Below are 20,729 nucleotides of genomic sequence, written 5' to 3' on the forward strand. Positions count from 1 at the left end.
TAAATATATATTATATATATATATATATATATAATTATATGGAAGACATTAAGTATCAAATAAAAATTCTCGTTGTTAAATATTACTTTAAATATTATATAGCATTATTAAATATATTTTTTCATTTTGAAAATGTTTTGAAATTTAGAGTAAGAAAATATTTTATAGACAGGCATAGCATTTGCAAATTAATATATCGCTATGAATTAAATAATAAATTAATATTTTAATAATGTAGCAGTATATATTTATATTATTGTTAATAGCATTATTATGTAATAGCTCATTTACTATTGATGCATTTAATATATTGAATTAATTAATTAAATTTAGAAAAACTTATTTAGAATAAATTTTAATAAACAAATGTCTGCCAATCTGAAAGAACAATAACAAATTAAAAAAAATTTTGTTCATATTATACACAAAATTTGTTATACTGTACCAGTTTTTAGCTTCTTTCAATCTGCACAATGCTAAATCTTAAAATAATATAAATAAAAAAGGCATTACACATACGTAACACTGTAACCATACCTGGTATGTCGGGATCATTGGTCTCTTCTGCAGCTGCAAGCTTAGCAAAGTCTAAAAAAATTGCCAAACAAAAAAATAAAAGCATGCGATAAAGAGTGAAGAGTGTAAAAGAGGGAAATTAATATTTAAAGATGTAAGTCACTATTATAAGAATATGACAATGAATCTTTAAGAGACAAAGATTTATGGGATTTGTCTCGATTTATTGGATTTATCCCATGTGTAAACGTATAGCGTATACCGGTGATACTTTAAATATAAATGGGTTTCTTTTTAATTTTAAAGCGAATAAAATATTGAATTATTTTCAAATAATAGTAATCAATAAAACAGCATGCTGTATTATTACTTGTTAAAATAATGATAATAAGTAGAGATATATGAAGATGTTTCGTGAGCCCATTTACGAATTCGCGTAATGTGCAGTGTGCTTAATGTAGCGCGGTGCAATAATTATATGTTGAAATTTAGACACAAGAACACACCAAAAAGAAAAAAAAGTAGAATTTTAGAACGGTTAAATCGAGTATCCCTATAAACCCAGCAAAAAAGCGTAAACGGTTTGTTACTTGTAAGCAAAAAGGATGTTTACTATTTATTGTGTAAATATCATATTTCAAAATTATCGTATAAGGTGTTGGTTCGCGTATAGATATATATGGGGCGTATATAGATATACATATACGCGAGTATCAATGCGAAACACTACCGTGTCTCCGGCATCATGATTCAACATTATTGTTTGCCTTTATTTAAATCATTAATTATTGATTAATGCAATTCAATAAAAAGTAATGTAAATCTTTAGTGTGTAAAGTTGAGTATTTATAAATTTATAAGGATTTTAAACGAAGGAGAAACCTCATTATGATATTAGAAAACATTAAATGTTTTAAAATTATTTCTTCAGTCATTTGTTAATATTTTCAAAAATTTTAAAGAATCTTCAACTACTTCAACGATTCATAAACACAGGTTAATTTACAGCAGTCTTTATGCAAACATTAATCCGATCAGAGAATTAGTAGACATCCTGTATAATAAAAAAAAATAAAAAAAGAAAAATATATAATCCCTGTTTTGCTGATCCATAAAAGCACGTCCTCCGTACGCCTCTGTTCTAAGTATGGCTAGAATAATTTGGCCACCTAACGTGATATATTTAATTTAATTACCAATATCGAAATTTAATAGAATTGAGATTCAGTTATCGAAATTTTCTATAATATAGAGTTTAAAGGGTATGTCACCCCCAATTATTGCATTTGTTGGTAACCGATCGTGTACCTAGAGCAATCTGCGGAATATGCGGTTTGATGTCCGCTGGCTTCAGTTGAGTAGCTAATGGCGTGCTTGGGCCATTCACTAAGACGGTGCCGAGGTAATTAAGCAATTTCTGTGCTCGATTCTGGCTCGGCTGCAACTGAAAAAGCTGAGGATTCTCGTCGATGAAATATGTATCGACAATACCGTTGAGGAACTTTTGATTTTCCAGGACATTTAGTAGAAAAGGTATATTCGTCTTTACTCCACGCACGCGAAATTCGCGAAGCGCTCGATTCATTTTGGCGCAGGATGATGGCAGATCACTGGCGTGGGCGATTACCTGAGAAAGCAGAAAATATATTATTTATATTCTTTAAATATACTCTTTGAAGTGAAATTTCACTCTAAAAAGTGAAAATTGAGCCTCTTGAAAAAGAGTAGTTCAATTTTCAATCTTTAAGAATGACATTTATTCTAAAAGTTTTAAAAAGTGGATAGGGTAATATACACACATACAATTTCGAACATGGTATAATTCTGAAAATAGTTTAATTTTCGAGATTCAAGTTTGGTAATTGTATAATCTCATTGTGTGAAGGGTATTGAAGTCGTGTGCCAAACTTTGTGTGGAAAAAATCAAACTTTGAACTTCGAAAGTTAAATTCAATTTTATTTCATTCAGAATTGTATCATGTTTGAAATTGTACTACCTTAATATTATAAATGTGTTAAAATTCTTTGCAATTAGGATCATTCATTATTATTACCTTAACAAGTAGGGAATCGTAATACGGTGAGATTATAGCACCAGCGAATGCGGAGGCTCCATCCAATCGGATGCCCATACCTTCGCCAGAACGAAAAACTTCTATTCTTCCAGTATCCGGTTGAAAATTCTTAGCCGGATCTTCCGTGGTCACTCGACACTGAATCGCGAATCCTTGTGGTATGATTTTTTCTTGCGTCATACTGAGTTCTGGTAGTGTCATCCCCTCGGCGATTCGAATTTGGGATTGCACGAGATCGATTCTGAAAGAATGACGATAATAAAGTGACATATAATAATTGACGCTTGAGTAAAACGTTGCATATTATTAATGTTAAAATTATATTTAATCAGGGAATGTGGAAGTAACGCGTTATTTGTAACACCCATTACAGGTTACTTTTTTTAATAACGAGTTGGTGACACTGTTTATATCTTTGGAGAGTCGGTAACTAGTAACAGTAACTACACTGAAAAAATATTTGTAAAATTACATGATTATGCTAGGTTTTTTCCGACCCAGCATAATCATGTAACATTACTTAAATATAATTGTAAATTTACCTAAATGACTGGAAAATTACCTAAATATTTATGTAATTTTCCAGTCATTTAGGTAAATTTACAATTATATTTAAGTAATGTTACATGATTATGCTGGGTCGGAAAAAACCTAGCATAATCATGTAATTTTACACAAATATTTTTTTCAGTGTATAGTTACTTTTAAAAAATAACTTTCTATTTTCTGCATTTAATTATTTAAAAAAGTAGAAGAGAAAATGACGAAAAAATATGTAAAGATATTTGTCATTTTTTGTGTCTTTCATTACCCTGTTATTTCTTCGGTTACTGTGTGCTCAACTTGTAATCTGGCATTGACTTCAATAAAGTAGAAATTTCCAGATTCATCGACCAAGAATTCCACAGTACCGGCATTCGAATAACCAACATGTTTTGCCAATTTGACGGCGTAGTCAGTCATTTTCTCTCGAACCTTAGGCGACAATGCTGGAGCTGGCGCAATCTCGACAACCTGCGTATTTTATGAAAGTATTATAATAAAATTTTGATACTCAAGTTTTTATATCAATCGAATTCTTGGTGTCATATTGTGTTCATAAATACAGAAATGCAATAGACTCGTTTGGATCGCATTTTACGATATCGAGATATCATTTATTTTGAAAGTTTATATAAACCTTCAGACTACATCATGAATCTTATATGATTGCGTCATTGTCCTTGTTTCGAATAAGAGAGAGACGAACGAACACTATCGTGGTGAATGTAATTGCCTTTAGGATTCACGCATCCTTGAGAAAGCCTTGAGGAGAAAAAACTCGACAAATTCTAATTCGTTCACAGAATGAAGAAATTGGTCAAACTAAAAACTCTATTATGTTTGGTTAGCGAATAATAATTTTAACATATATCTTATATTTTAACACAATATCTGCATACAATGCTATTCCTTAAAATAGAAATAAAAATCTGTTTGACAGATTTAAAAGAGAATATAATAGCTCTCTCCAACTGCTCTCTCTCAATAATATTATTATTAATTATAATAATATTATATAATAATAAAAATATTATTATATAAATATATTGATTATTGAATATTATATTTAATAATCAATGTTCCAATTATGATGTTTTTAACTGATTGTTACGTGTACTAAATTAAAATTAACCAGAATACTAACCTTTTGGTGACGACGCTGCACGGAACAATCGCGTTCATATAAATGTACAATATTGCCAGCGTGATCTCCAAGTAATTGAACTTCGATATGACGTGGTCTCTCAATGAATTTCTCAATGAACATTGCGCCATTTCCAAAAGCAGCCGCTGCTTCGGAAGACGCACGATCGAACATTTCACGTACCTCCTCCATTTCTCTTACAACTCTCATACCTATAAAATTAATAAAAATGATTTAAATTTATTTAGATTTAAATTCAAGTTATTCTGAAGAGAGCTCGAAACGGAGCCGAAACATCTAACAGTTTGCTCGTATTATATTAACTAAAAAAAATTTTTTAGCTTATTTAAAATCGTACATTGATTCTTAATTGCCCTTTTTATTTCGGTTTTTTTTCCTCATATCTATACAATGACAAAATTTTTTAATAATGTCACATTTCCATATATAATTAATTTTGAGAAACATTGACAGAATTCCATAAATTCATTCCTTAAATATTAGTTAATAAAATTGAAATTTTCATCTTTAATATATGTGTCTTACGAATTAACGCTAATTATGAAATCATCTTATTATATCAAAGTAATTAATAAATTTAGTATGCAAACTATCTATGGCTACGTTTACACCGTGCTCTTAGTCCATGACCTACACGATATGTATCTTTGTTTATCTTAGAAGATAAACAAGGGTACTTAATGTTTAGGTCGCGGATTAAGTGCACGCGCGCACGGTGTAAACGTAGCCTATTTCTCTCCTGTTAAAAAATGTAATACTAAATACGTACATGAACATTTAAAATTTATACAATCATACTGATATGACAAATAATACAAAGAAAATATTTTTCTGTCTTGTGAACAAAAAATGAAATTATAACATATTTATTATTATTATTCTCTCTCTCTCTCTCTCTCTCTCTCTCTCTCTCTCTCTCAGTAAAGTAACATAATTTGATAGCCCATACATGACTGCGTTGATTTTATTTTATTTTAATAAAAATGAACTTTTAATTATATTAGAAAAACACACCATTTTTAAATTATTGCAACATTACTATAATTTAAAAAAATTTTTTTAGTTATTTTACATAACATACTTAAATATCATAACGTACTTAAATATCTATTATTAGGTTATGCATTTTTGTGCAGCAGGCTTACTCTGTAAGTCGTTTTGTCATCGCAGAGTAACTTGCCATAAATATAGTTTGAGTGTCGATAATGTTTGCATTGTTCGATAACGAATAGACGCGTTTTTCAAACACGTAAGACATTATTCAACAGAAAAAAACATCCTTATGATCTATATTTACGTAGCTACAGCCAATTGTTTTACGGTAAATTTACTTTTATTTTCTGCATGAATTTTAGTTTATGTATGAATAACGTGTATACAATAGTATAAAACTTTTCAAGTAAATCTGATAATGCCAACATATCGAATTATCTTTGCAATAAAGTAACAAATTTTAAATTACTTTTTAGTAGAGAGAAAGAGAGAGAGAGAGAGAGTGAGTTTATAAGTAAATCTATTGCTCCTGTTTGAAGATTTAAAATTTATGGTATTTAAGTTTTTATAGCAGTTTTGTGATGTTCTTAATATTCTTTTTATATTTAAGTAAATTAAAATAATAGAAAATGTATTAGTTCTTGATGTCTTATGGCGAATTCGATTGGAAGCATTAGTGCGCACTGATGCATATTAAAGCCCTTGTACATTAATTTAATTTGAATATAAAAATAAAATCCAGATCTTTCTAATTATGAAATACATATTTTACCTAATAAAATAAAATGTATTGAGTATTTCATGATTTAATCGATTTCTATGTTTATTAATAAACATATCTTTATGTTATTTTGTGTACGACGGCTTTAATGTGCACCAGTGCGTACTGAGTGCATCCAATCGAATTCGCTATTAGACATACCTCGTCCTCCACCTCCGTACGCTGCCTTAAAGATAACCGGAAGACCGTGCTTCATGCAAAACTCCATTGCCTCATCAGAACTTGTTACTGGCCCATCTGTTCCCGGAACAATGGGTACTCCAGCTTGAATCGCGGCTTGTCTGGCAGCCACCTATCAATCAAATTGTATTATATTGTGTCTTGATTCTAAGATTGTCGGAGAATTTTGCAACTAAAATTAATCAAAGTCATTTCTAGAATGTTATATGTGGTGAGCAGTTCTATAAATTTTCAATGTTTTATATTACTGCGTTTAGGAATTTTAAATCCGAAACATAACAATTTGGAATCACGTCATACATTAACAAATATTAAATATATAATTTAATATTCTGTCAATAATATTTCACCTTGTCTCCCATTTGTTGGACAACTTTAGGACTAGGTCCAATGAATCTGATGCCTGCATTAGTAACCGCTCGAGCAAAGTCTGCTCTTTCGGAAAGGAATCCGTAACCAGGATGTATGGCGTCAACATTGTTTTCCTTGGCTACTTGAATAATCTCAGAAATATTTAGGTAAGCCTGAACGGGTGGTAATCCTTTGCCTACTAAATAACCTTCGTCTGCTTTCTGACGGTGCATCTGCATTTTATCCTGCTCCGAATAAATCGCTACGGAGCGAATGCCATCCGAACAAGCACGAAATACACGAATGGCAATTTCTCCTGAAATATTATATTTGAAAGTTAAAATTTTACACAAAAAATTATAAAAAAATAATATGACTTAAAAAATTGGGCATTATAGTACTTTATTAATTTTTTGTGACAGTTTTATATTAACTGTATCTTCAAACCTGGCTAATATATTTAATGTTAAATGTATTAGCCAGGTGAAAATTAAGGAAATGAAGAAAAGATGGTTTTTAATAAAATTTTTGTTAGAGAAAACTACTTTCAATTTGTTTAACTTTTCAAAAATTTTATATAGACAGTAATATTTTGAAAAATATATGCATATAAAAATTTTTGAAAACGAGTTAATTAATTGAGTGAATTAAACAAATTGAAATTAAAATTTTCTCGAAAGATTATTTTTATTTTTTTTAAATATTAATATGAATATTTAAAATAATTTCAAAACGTATTTTTTATTAATCTCATAGCAGATTTAGAATGACAATATAAATAAAAAATATGTGAGCTATGGAGTTCATTGAAATGTATTACGATTACGATACGAGTAAATTAAGGTATACGGTTTAATTTAATGGAGTGCTTAAGATATACTCGATTCTTGGTCCTACATAAAGAACAACGTTGTTCCTCGTATTGATTAATCACACAACCTTATCCTATAAAAATCAACAAGTCATTGATAACATTCATTAATCCATCAATTCAAGCAACGTCGATATATTATATCCAGTGAAAGTAATGATGATTGCTTTCAATGAAAGTAGCAATTTATTTGAAATGTGTACTAATTCTTTTCTACTACTTCCCCAACGTGTGTGTGTGTTATTAACTATATATACATTACAAGTAAAATACCACAGTATATTTTTTATTAGAAAATATAATAAAATAAACAAAGATTCAAATTTTTGATATATAATTATATACAGGGTGTCCCATTTAAATAATGCATTAAGATTTTTCAAAAACCATGGTAGATACGAAAAAATGTTTCAATAGTTATATGGTTTGGAAGGGGAGGTATATAGAAGGTATCATAAGAAGGTATCATTGGTTTGATCTTGGATGGCGTTATCAAGACCAGGTCAAAGTCACGTCGATTTTTTTAATTGGAACCCCCTATTTTTCATTACATTTTCTTGTAGCTTACCTCAAGAGCTTTTCAAAATACTATAATAAAATATTTTGTCATTAAATATTTTTCGAGTTATAAGGCTCGAAAATTACAGTATAGTCGACATTTGTATTACACAAGTTGTCCGACCGACGGCTAAAACCTCTTGAATGTTATTCAGGATCATGTTCTATACCCTGTATACGTACAGCGTTTGTAATTTATTAAAATATTAAATAATAATGAAGCATTAATAACAGCAAATTGCCGTCGACAAATGTAATTAATGAGTTTATGATATTATCAAGAATGAATTTGTAATAATGCATGTGATATACCGTTGTCTTATCTGTTTTCTTCACGAGATATATATTTCTTTATCTCTAACTTTCAAAATTCGTTTACAGAAGTTACTTATCAAATAATCTAAATTACAACACAATGATATATTTGGAAAGGTCAAGATTACTCTTTGTAGAAAAGAATTTTAATAATTTACATTGCATATTTAATTAATATAATTAATATTTATTAAACTTACAGAATATTTAGCTATGGAAAAAATAATGTAATAAACATACATTAAAAATGTTGAAATATTTTCTTTCTTTTTAATCGAAGTGTTTAAAATATTTTTTTATTTTGATATGCATAATAATAATAATGATATAATGACAATATATGTTTTTTGCTACGTATTGAAGATTACAAAAGAAAAGTACTATAATTTAACAAATTTTGTAAAAGTGACTTTTTTTATGATAATTTTTTAAAATACTAATTTTAAAAAATCTCGTGTTATTTGTTACTTTATCAAAAGTTAATAACAATTTACTCACCTCGATTGGCAACGAGGACACTTCTGATTGGTCTGTATTCTATATCTGTGCTGAAACATCTCGTGGCAATTTTCCATATTTGTAACACAGTTTTATGTTTATTTAGCGCCCGATGAGCACGCATGGAATGCATTTTGTTAGTTGTTACGTATTTTTATAAAACGTCCACACAATATTCACAGAATTATTCTTCGTTACTTTTGTTCGTATAAAAAAAAAACTAAAAAATAAACTTCTACACTTTATCTTCTTAAAATGAATTATTTCCCTATTGAAATTGTTTAGATCGGTTTAAATATTTTCAAATTAATTCTCGCGTTTTAAAGCTACTTTTCACTTCTGTCTCGGTCTTCGCTTGAGTTCGAACTCCAAATGGTCTTCGTATGATTGCGATAACGTCTTTTGAAGTTATCGCTAGACGCAGCTTAAAATTTTTCAAAACATTCGTTCTATGGCATGATAGTTTTTATCATTTTCTTGTCGGTTTTCCTGAGATAACACTTTGATATTCCGTCAATTATTTTTGATATTTCTGAAACAGATAAATTCCATTTTCTTTTAGTACAATAATTATTACAGTAATTATTCTAAGTTATAACTAAGATTATTGCGAATTGAATTAACAAGCAACAAATTAAAAACTGAATTTTTTTTACAACAAAGATCTGTCTTTTTGAAGAATACAAATTTGTCTTCAACATATTGAAATATGAAGACAAATTTTTCGTTATCAAAGAAGTAATATAAAATTATAATAAGTATCAAATAAGATCAAATCTGTGAAAGACCGAATAGTATCGCAACACTTGCTTTGTCCGCAAATTGGCTCATTGACGCATCTGTGACATTGAGCGTAATACTGCATCGAATAAGCTGCGAGCGTATCTAAATTAGAGCGCTAGAATAGTATTCATTTACTACGTATGATACATCATATAGCATTTGTTGACTTATATTTTCGGTATACCAGCCAACTGTTGGAGTCAATATTTGCATTACTTAGGGCCGGTTGTTTCATCTTTGAATAAGCTATGTGATAATTTACCTACTGAATAAACAAAAGAGTAAAAGAATTAGAACATATGATAGTAAAAGAGTAAGACAGTGAGCTGAAGTTTACCGAAAGATAGAACAACCCAGCCTTATTTGTATAGAAAATACTCAGTATAAAGACAATCCAGCGGAAATTTAGACTTTACGTCAAGTGAATAATTTATGGCCATCGATTGAATCAAACATATCATGAATAAATTATTGCTGCGTGCATCAAGGAATAAAAGAGTTGATAATATTTTTTATACAATACATTTATCGCTCCTTCATTTCAAAAGAAATGTTTAACAAAATATATTTTATGTAGAAAGAAATTATTAAAAAAATTATTTAGAAAAGATTATATGACATAAAATATAATTTTTATATACATTCAAGATATGTTTAGATGATACTGCACTAGTTTATGATGACAATGATTATGCACTCTGCAGCGACATGATCAATGGTCAACGACCATTCACGCAATAATATTATATCATTTCATGACTTCGACATAGAAACAGCCGTTTGAAATTCTTTTTTATGATAAAAAATATTTTTATGAGTTAATTATTACAAATATGTTTTATGTCCTGCAGTGACGTAGAACATGTTAACATCAATGTCAATCAAAGATCGCCATGCGGTAAATTGATTATTATATATACATTGTGAAAGTGATGAAAATCAATTTATAATTTTTATTAATTCATATCACCGGTTTTTGCTTATGTTATCATTTATATATCTCATAAAAAATAAATGTATTTGCAAACAAACTGATATCAGGTAAATATATAGTGTAAGAGAACATGGTGTTTCTTTGACCGGTTGTATTTTTAACTATTTGAATTTATAAAAAATTTATTGGATATTTATAAAAGTAAAAATATGTAGTTTGTAGTATGAGCATCAGAGGTCTTTTATAACTTACAATTATAATAATGAAGAGAATTATACTCTTATGAAAAATTATTTATTGTTTTCAAGCGTTCGAATGAAGTAATTTCAAGACGCTTTTTAATCTCATAAAATGTTGTATATGTATTCTGTCTTATGTTGGAATTGCCTAAAATGTTAAACAGATAATCAGAAAAAATTATTTAAAACTTAATACTGTCAATCTTAACTTATAATTCATAAAAGTAATAACAAATAGAAAGTGAGCAAGCGTTGTACCTTTCCTGGTAAAAAAATTTTACGAAAAACTACATAGATTGAGACAAGATCTTAGAAATTCTTAGTTTTTCATAGATATTCATAGTGGAACGTAAAATGGCGTTGTTTGTTTGAAAAATCAAGAAATTCTTCGCTCTCAAACAACGACACTCTATGTCTCACTACGAATATCTACGAAAAACTAAGAATTTCTAAGACAAACCTCACTCTACATCCTACTACAAATATCTAGGAAAAATTAAGAATTTCTAAAATCTTATCTTAATCTATGTAGTTTTTCTGTAAACATTTTTTTCCGCCAGGGTTTAACCAGTAACTGATAATGTACCTTTGATAATGGACCATTCAATACGATGACAGATAATCATTTAATTTAGTTATCTCACCTCCAATAGAATGAGCATAAGAAAATTATGTTCATTAGACGCAATTTTGTATGAAATGAGCAAATTTGACAGAAAAAGCGTCATTCTGGCCCCGTAAAGCGAGATATTAAATGTTGAAGTTGACTACTGTTCAGGATAGAACACTTAGGCCCAGTTCCATAACTCACGGTTAACTCTTAACCGAGGTTCAACTTGTTTCTTATCTTTTTCCAATTCTAGAATTGGAAAGAGACAATGAATAAGTTAAATCTCGGTTAAGAGTTAACCGTGAATTGTGGAACTGGGCCTTGGTGAAATTGGTTCTTACCGTTAACTCTTAACCAAGGTTTCATGAATCGTTTCATGAATAAACTCTGCCGTTTGTTAAATATCGCAATAGCAGAAATGCGAAGAAACAGAGTGATTTAAAATTAATCGCGAATATTAATTTAGCACACAGTAAATTAATAATTATAGAACTACATTAAAAGAATTATTTAGATTAAAATATTTTTTAACTTTTTTAATTAAATATACATAAAAATTTACAATTAATTATGAAATTTTTATTCATATTTTTAATAAGTACATGTATTTGTTTTATTTGCTAAATATTTATTTTATATTAAACCTTATTTAGTTGATTTACACTTTCTACTTAAAGCAATAATAATATTTTATGCTAGCTTATCAGACGAAACATATTTTAATTAAGTGTTGGTTAAATATCTATTAATGTATCAAATATATTGAATACAATTTACAAAGCAGCTCATAACAGTATTTTTATGCATAATAAACGTATATATATATCAACATTATCTTAGATTATGAAACCGTATATAAGAGGAAATAGGATTTATTTTCTTTTCTTCAGACATCGGTGATTCATATCGTCTCAAGTCGTTATTATATGTGTGACACACGTGATAAGAGAAAATGGCGCTTTTAACACCACGAATTGCCGGAAAATCACTTGTCACGCCGATAAGACGCACATCTGCATATCGATCAATGGAATGCATTTATAATTGTCATTTGTAATTATAATACAGATTATATATTCGCCGTAAGAGTTGAAATCGAATCTACGCGCAGTTAATAAAAATTACTTCGATATCTCGTCTGCCATCAACGGAAGAAACTCTTGAGTTATGAATATAAATTTGTCATCGCGATGACTGAATATAGCTGGGGAATTCCGACTCAAAATGTAATATATGTTTTATGTAATAGTATCAAATTGATGCGATGTATACATATATTTCAGTAATATAATTGTCCAGTGACACGCTAAATAAATCGTGATTGTGACAAACTCTATTAAATCGATGATAAATTAATTAAATTATATTAGATAATAAAATAATGAAAAAATACTATTATTTTTATTATATCATCTCATTTTTTGTTTTATTAACATCGAATTCTTTTTTCCTATAATATATTTTAGTTTTGCATTATTATGCAAAATATGTTTGTCTGCAAAATAATGGTGTAAATTATTCGAAAGCAACATTGCAAAAATTGATATATATTAGCTAAATTTTATGCATTAGTCTTTTACATGTCTTAATAAAAGTTGATATATATTAGTGGAATATGTGAAACAGATGAATATCTATCTGGACTAGATCTCGCATTTACATTGGGTATTGTGTTTTTGCTGAATTACTTGTAATCACGTGATCGAACTTTCGGAATTCCGTCGGACGAGTATGACTTTCGACTGAAGAACCGTGCCTGTACATTTTCGTAAGACCTTTGTCCCGAATACAATCTTCAATTGGTGTAAATGAATTGCTCTGTCTGGTGCAACAGTTACAAAATCGAGATAGTTTTAATCGCGTGAACTATTCACCCTTTGCTCGCATAACACGCGTCGTTGTCCCAATTGTATTATTTTTTTTTCTAATACGCGTACGTGACATAAAGAAAACTTGACGTGAGATGCTTTTTGAAAATATAATTCATGTAATATCTGCATGCAGACTTTATGCATTTAACGCACGTTATCTTTGTTAGAAATTATAGTTATAACCATTTATCTAGCAATAAATAAAATAAAATAAGATAAAACGTAATACGATTAGCATACGTGATAAGATAGTCGAAAAATTCAATGAATATTGTATGTATCTAATCTTCAATAGCAATAATAATACGCGCGTTTGTCGAAAAAGAGGAAATGTAATAAAAATTAAAATAAGAGATTTTTATTATGAAAAATTCTTTTTAATTTAAATATTAAATATTTAGGAAATATCTAACAAAATAATTTTTTTAATATATTGTTTCCGTGTATTCATCCTTTTAACCTTATTACAACATTAAATATTATATAAAATTTCAATACAAATATAAGTTCATAGTTTGTTTTTTTTTTGCTTTGTCACTATTATTGTAGATTTTATTGGTTTACGAACATAATCTTCTCGTAGACTACAATTGACATAAATCATATCCGTAGTGTAATGATTGTTGTGGTCACAATTTGCATGAAGACGACCTTGCGGTTTTATTAACATCTCTGTTTGAAATATTAAAAAGTTTTAAATATTAAAAAATAAATATCTCACATCGCTTATTAGTGGTTATTATTCAATCTGCAATCACAGTGCATAAATAAATGAGAAATTAATTACTGCGTGCCATAAATCACGACCGTAGAAGACTTAGAATTACCTGATCTGTTTTCTATACCTACAATATAATTACAGAATAGCGATTCAATTAGATGATAACGAACGACAGCTGGCTTCATTTTCACCAATTGACTTTTTAAGGTTTGGGTACGAGGCTGTAATCGAATTCCTATGTGTGTTAACTGTCGCCTGTCTCGTGCACTTGGTTGCTTCATGAGTACATAAAAAGCAAACGTGGAAAAACGTTTCACACTTTCACTTTTATCGATTGGTTTTATCAGGATTTTGTCATTGCGGTACAGGTTTAAATCTGGGCAATGCCAAGATAGTTAAATGATAAGATGACAAGTTAATGATAATCAAATGATAATCAGGTTTATCATTGATATGCAACACATTACCCGAGCAGCACAATTCATTGGCGAAACATTGGTTAAATATTGGCATACATTGGGGACATGTTGGGCTAATGTTGCGCCAATGAATTGTGATGACTTCCATTTGTTAGTGAGTAAATGGGGTATGTCAATGCATATATACACTAGGATATCTTTAAATCACATCAATCCGCACTGTGCTTTTAGAAATAGCTGATCCATTATCTATATACATAGACTTTAATATAACAAGTGATACTTTTACATAGCTATTTACAACAATACAAACAAATTATATGAAATTAATGTATAACGAAATCAATAAAATATTTCTTTCCAAGAAGGATTTATTCATTGTAGAATAAATACCGCAATAATAACTATGATATTCTTTTATTTAATTTATAATGAAATTATTATAATAAAATTAAAATTCAATTGAATAATGATTATGTTTCTAAAACGTACTAACAACACGATTATCAATTACATCATAAAATAAAGAGAAGTACATTTTTTCCACGTGATTTTCTGTGATTTGCATGAATCGCAATTTGCGTTGGAGGAAAATATTTAATATATAATAATAATGGCTGAGAAGAGAGTATATAAAAATAGATTACGCTACACATAGAACTAAAGTTCATTGGCATCATTTGTTGACAACTTTATAAGAATGATTTTAACAAGAGTGGGTCAATATGTACGCTAGAGGTGTATTGATTTCTCGTAATGAGAACCTCGCCCAGAATCTATTGAAAAAGTTGATCTATCATCTTTATTTGTACACCTAAGTAAGATTATCCTAGAAAATATAATTGTTAATAATATTATATATAATTATTAAAGATCTGCTATTGCTTCTTCAAGTATAATAAGTTAGAAAATATATTAATGACTATGGTGATTAAAGGATTTACAAAACCAGAAAATACGGAAAATGATGTAAAGAAGAAAGAGTCGGGAGATAATGAATTAAAAGAATATCAAATGATTTACATACACACAACGTGAGGCGCACGTGCTGTCTGCAGGTTCCACGATGTGTCAGTTGTGTGTACACGAAATACATTGCAGTAAAGGTCATTTCGTCAGAATTGATAGTCTATTTTTGTTATCTATTATAATTCATTCATCACAATCATTAAAAAAATGGAAAATATTGACTAATTCTATACCTTTTCTGTCATATTCAAACATTTCATTCCTCATGCATGATTCATAAGTACAAATACGTAATAATGAAAAATTAATAATTAAAAATTAAACAAAAAGACGTCAAATATTTTTGTTTTTTTAATTTAAAAAAATTTTTAACATTTGTTTCTTACATTTAATGGAATTTTAAACGTTCAGTTTGATTTAAAAAATTTTTATTTTACTTTACAAGCTAATCGGATAAATCTAGCGCTAGAGACGTAACGATAGTAAACGTAATGATAGTAACGTATCTGTGCATATATAACTTTGAGAAAATCAAATACAGAAAACTATCGCGACTTTTTTTCTATAAAAAAAAAATGACAACGAAGGGATATTATTGCTGTTTACTTCCCTTTTGTGAATTTTTATCAAACATTATGTCTGTTAACAGTGAATGACTTCTTAATTTTTTTATCACAAACACAAAAACTGTTACATAAAGAAACAGGTTATGCAAATTATTAGTCTGACTAGACTATGTATTATCACGCTCGTTTTTTTCTTATGTTTGATTCCTTCAAGGATGATACATCTCGATCATTCGAGAAATATTTAAATCTAACAAACGTCTATCTTTGCTCTTGTGATAAGAACATCATTTCTTTGATATACGTTTGATATTAAAGAACGCGATCTTTGACCCTGCATTAACATGGCGAGCCGCTATAACTGCAAAGATTTACCATTCTTCAAATGTATCAGCTTTTATGACTTTGTACCAATTAATGTTAATACGCACTTGTGCAAATGTGAGTGATATAACTCTCAGTAACGTAATCTTAGACATTTCTATTGCGAAGAGAATCGCTTACTATTGTATTTAATTCTTCAAGTTAAGTCTACATTGAATAAAAGTATTATATCTTAATAAATATTTTTTTTTTATATTTGAAGAAACATTTACTTACAGTAAACAAATGTTCACTCAATGAAAAAAATGACAGTTAAATCAAGTTAATGGTTCTTGTAACAAACAAATATATGTTAATATTCAATAAATGTTTATTTATAAATATTCAAAGAAATATTTATTAAGATATAGTAAATTTTTTTCAATGCCTGTGTGGATTATACACTATTTTCACATACTATTATATTTACAAATGTATGATCTTCAAAATTAGAGTAAAACTCACGAAAAGAATATAATCAATTAACTACGAAATATATCAAAACATATACTTGTGATGGTTGGTACAAAGGACAGCTATCTTATGATATCATGAATAATACAGAAATATCGAAATTTTTTCTTTTAAATTCAAAACTTTAACATTAATTTTCAATATATATAGAAATTTATAATAGTTTTTATTTATATAAAATAATAAAATATTAATTCCTCTTCAGAATTCCTAATAACTATCTTAATATCTGAATAGCATTTAATGATTTAATGAAATATTGAAAATATTCTAATTAAATTTTATTTTTCCTGAATCGTTATTTCATTACAATTACTAATTGAAAATATTATGACAAAAATTATATAAGCAAGTCGAAGATAGAATAGATTTTATCACACATTCTTTATTGACACGATATGTCAGTGATTCACAAAATAAAAAATCGCGTGTAACTGGTCGAACAATTAATTTTTTATTTTTTCATTGCGAAATAGATTTAATGAAATATTAAAAATATTCTAATTAAATTTTATTTTTCCTGAATCGTTATTTCATTACAATTACTAATTGAAAATATTATGACAAAAATTATATAAGCAAGTCGAAGATAGAATAGATTTTATCACACATTCTTTATTGACACGATATGTCAGTGATTCACAAAATAAAAAATCGCGTGTAACTGGTCGAACAATTAATTTTTTATTTTTTCATTGCGAAATCATTCAACGTCACACTTTTCTACATATTACGACACACGGTTTACTATTCGGCACACACTCGGGGCTCTGAGTGAGATTATATATTCCGGTTTTGATGAACCACTATCGAACACGTCGACCCGATACTAACGACATGCCAGTTGAGGTAAACGTACAATGGATTCTGTCGATTTCAGTCAGTAATTCGTGTACTTACTGTGTTGCTCGCCAGGAACGAGATATAGCCTAGACTCGTCCGGCTGAAGTCTAAGCCGCACTGAACAGTCTCTCTGGCACACGCGCTCGACGTCTACAGAAATAGAGGCGATTGGCAGTCGAGCCTGCGCTTTGCGCGGCGTCAGAATATCTGTTTAATAGGATGGTTGAGTGTGCTGCTGCCATCTTTTGGTGGAAATGTTTGTTAAAAGTTTCCTAATATATGTATATATTTTTATTTATTAATTAAAGTTAGATATTTTCTTTTTTCACGTTTCTCGTCCTTTGCTTTTAAAATGAAATAAATATTTATGCTGTGGAGAAGAGAAAAAAGAAAAATTCTAAGTAGAAAGAATATGAACTCTGCTATGATTTGATTAGAGAATGAAGACATAAAAACAAGGAAAGACATTTATTAAATCATCATAATTAAAAGTTCGTTGCGATAATTCATTTTTTCTAGTATTTTAATTATCTCGTTTGATTTTAAAATACAGTAGTCTACTGATTGATTCTGTTAGCTAGATATTTAAAAATAAAACTACAATGTAAATTAAATAGTTTTAGATAAAGTTTGTTCTTTAAAAAGTTTTAAATCAAGTTTTAAAGTAATCGTTGCTGAAACTGTGCTTCAACATGAACATTGTAGAAATTGTTTCTTAATATTTTATTTATTTGTATACACTTATAGGCCCTAATTAGGCGTGAGCTAGTCCATTCCCAATTTCAATTAACAATTCAATTCTCAATAGTAAACGGACCACGATCGGTAAGCCGCATCGTGATTGTCGAGACATACGTGTAGGATCAAAGTATCCGATAGGATTATGGCGAAGAGTTAGCACATATGTGAGGTTTGAGTGGGTCGATTATCCACATCGCGGAAAATCACGTTTGATAGTTATTGATAAAAATATACTTGAATGTGTAAAAACACATATATAATATATAATTCCCTACTTCTAATAAATAGAACTCTTACTGCGCGCTGTCGCAATAATTATTCCAAAATTATAAGTTTATTTAAATTTAAATGACTAATTGATTATGTTATCCGCCATATCCTTAACAGACACTTCGAATATGCACATACAATGTTTACAATATATATATACACGGAATTATTTTGGTCTACCTAAGCTAGCTAATGCAAATAGGCTGTGCAGCACGGATCCAATATGAATCGTTATATAATAATCTAATACAATGTTCTTGATCTTATAAATAATCTTGTATGCAAATAAGTATATATAATCACTTAATAATCAGAATAATATCCTAGAAAGCACATATTATTATGTTGATTTCTGAATCACATATTAATAAATAATTTCTTTGAAACGAAGCTCTGTTAAATTGGGCAAATATTTATGCACAGAAAATTATTTCTTCTTGAATTATTGCGACATATTCATTAATTATATAGCTCTTAATTAATTTAATTTAAATTTAAATATTTATATATTTTGTTTTTATAATTTATTAATTATTTAATATTTTGCTATTGTTCTTTTCTAATCCTTTAATCAACATTGACAAATTAAAGTTTCTCGATTTTGTGCGCTACACAGCTTTGTTTAAAATATGCGTGTATATATATATACAGTAGTCCATTACAGTTCCATCATATTTATAATTTATATATATATATATTTATATTTATTTATACATGTATATATACGTGGAAGTCAAAAATTAATAAAGTTAAAAAAATATAATCTTCAAAATAGAAACTATAACCGTCTTTCTCTTCAGCTACAGCGCTATTGTGTCACTTATGAAACTCTTACTTCTTTCGAAAACGCATCGAACATTATTTTTTTTGTATATATGCTCTACTAGTGCATACTGTGTTTATCGACACGGAGTCCTCTTGATGTCCGTCTCTCGAAAATCGCGCGGTTGATTTTGGAACGATTTTTCTTTTTCACTTTCATTTGTTTCACGCAATTTTCAAAAAACGGCGAAGGTCTCAGAAAATTATTGATTTGAGCGTTATATCTCTCATAAGTCTTCAAATGACTTTCCTAAAAACTGACCTATCACATTCAAGTAAATACATGACGAAAAAGTGTTTTTGTCTTTAGCCTGTTGTGAGTTTATCGTATTCTATCTTCTCTCTTTAAATGTCCATTAGATGCTTTATAAATAATTTCGTAAATTATAAACCTCCCAAAGAGAGTGCCTCGATCGAATGTCGCAGTCGCGTTTGAGTAAATATCATCAGAATTTAATATATATGAAATTCGCAAGTGATAACACAGGTCAACAAGGTTTTGTTGTTGGGAAGCTGTGGGTCATTTCCGACGTAATTTTCTGCGTAGAATCCGAATCTGAAATCAGAATTGGCCTATCACGTCAGGATTTTGAGATATTTGAGGATATATACTCGAAAAATGCGTTTTTTTGCTATTTTCGAAGTTATGATCATTAGAGTTTTCCACGTCTAGTGAAGAAAGAAAAACCGATATTTATCAATAAACAAACAACTTATTATTTTTTTTATACACACCTGCAAAATATCCTTTTTTATGCATTCAGGTGCTTCGTTTATCGAGCGAATTTCGAGCATCCTAAAACTTTCAGCGAGAAAGTTGTTCATTCGGATATGAACAAATGTTCTGGAAAGTTTCATTTTCATTGCATTAATAAGTTTAAAACTAATGATTTGTTTAAAGTTGGTAGACGCCTTGCACTCAGAGCCGCAGCGCACAAGACGCGCTGTCCGTTATTCAAGGTCCTAATATATAAACAGTCACAATTGTGACTGTTTGCTGTCTTAACAATGGCCCCGCGTAAGTGTTTAAATGATCCTAACAGTTTTTGTTATATCAAATATGTCAAATAATAAATATGCATTTTGGAACGAAAAAGACGGGAAAAACGGTTACGCAAGTGGGTTAAAATGCCCGTAACTTGGCGAAAAAAAATCGTAGGTAGTCGATCAATATCTCATTTTGAAGGGTAAGAATATTACTAAATGATGCAAATAGCACAAAAGACCCAAAAAATTGGTTGCGTCCTGTACATAACCT

At 28.9% G+C, this 20,729-nt stretch overlaps 1 protein-coding gene across 4 annotated transcripts in view; it reads right to left on the bottom strand.

The window, feature by feature from the left end:
- Positions 1–17,804, bottom strand: part of PCB (Pyruvate carboxylase) — a 21,945-nt gene extending 4,141 nt beyond the window's left edge. The window contains exons 1-10 of one of the 4 annotated variants that reach the window (XM_018461521.1): positions 17,696–17,804; positions 15,453–15,565; positions 8,847–9,378; positions 6,604–6,920; positions 6,215–6,365; positions 4,279–4,490; positions 3,403–3,605; positions 2,571–2,832; positions 1,825–2,143; positions 538–588 (exon numbers count right to left, since the gene is read on the bottom strand). In XM_018461521.1, coding sequence (XP_018317023.1) covers positions 538–588; positions 1,825–2,143; positions 2,571–2,832; positions 3,403–3,605; positions 4,279–4,490; positions 6,215–6,365; positions 6,604–6,920; positions 8,847–8,979 — 1,648 coding nt within the window. In that variant the 5' untranslated portion in view covers positions 8,980–9,378; positions 15,453–15,565; positions 17,696–17,804. Of the gene's footprint in view, positions 1–537; positions 589–1,824; positions 2,144–2,570; positions 2,833–3,402; positions 3,606–4,278; positions 4,491–6,214; positions 6,366–6,603; positions 6,921–8,846; positions 9,379–15,450; positions 15,566–17,695 lie in introns of those variants that run through there. The other 3 variants (XM_018461520.1, XM_018461522.1, XM_018461523.1) reach the window with 3 other exon arrangements.
- Between the last annotated feature and the right edge of the window lie 2,925 nt (positions 17,805–20,729).

Source organism: Mycetomoellerius zeteki, unplaced genomic scaffold (assembly GCF_001594055.1).
Source record: "Mycetomoellerius zeteki isolate Tzet28-1 unplaced genomic scaffold, Tzet1.0 scaffold122, whole genome shotgun sequence".
Classification (NCBI taxonomy): Eukaryota; Metazoa; Arthropoda; class Insecta; order Hymenoptera; family Formicidae; genus Mycetomoellerius; species Mycetomoellerius zeteki.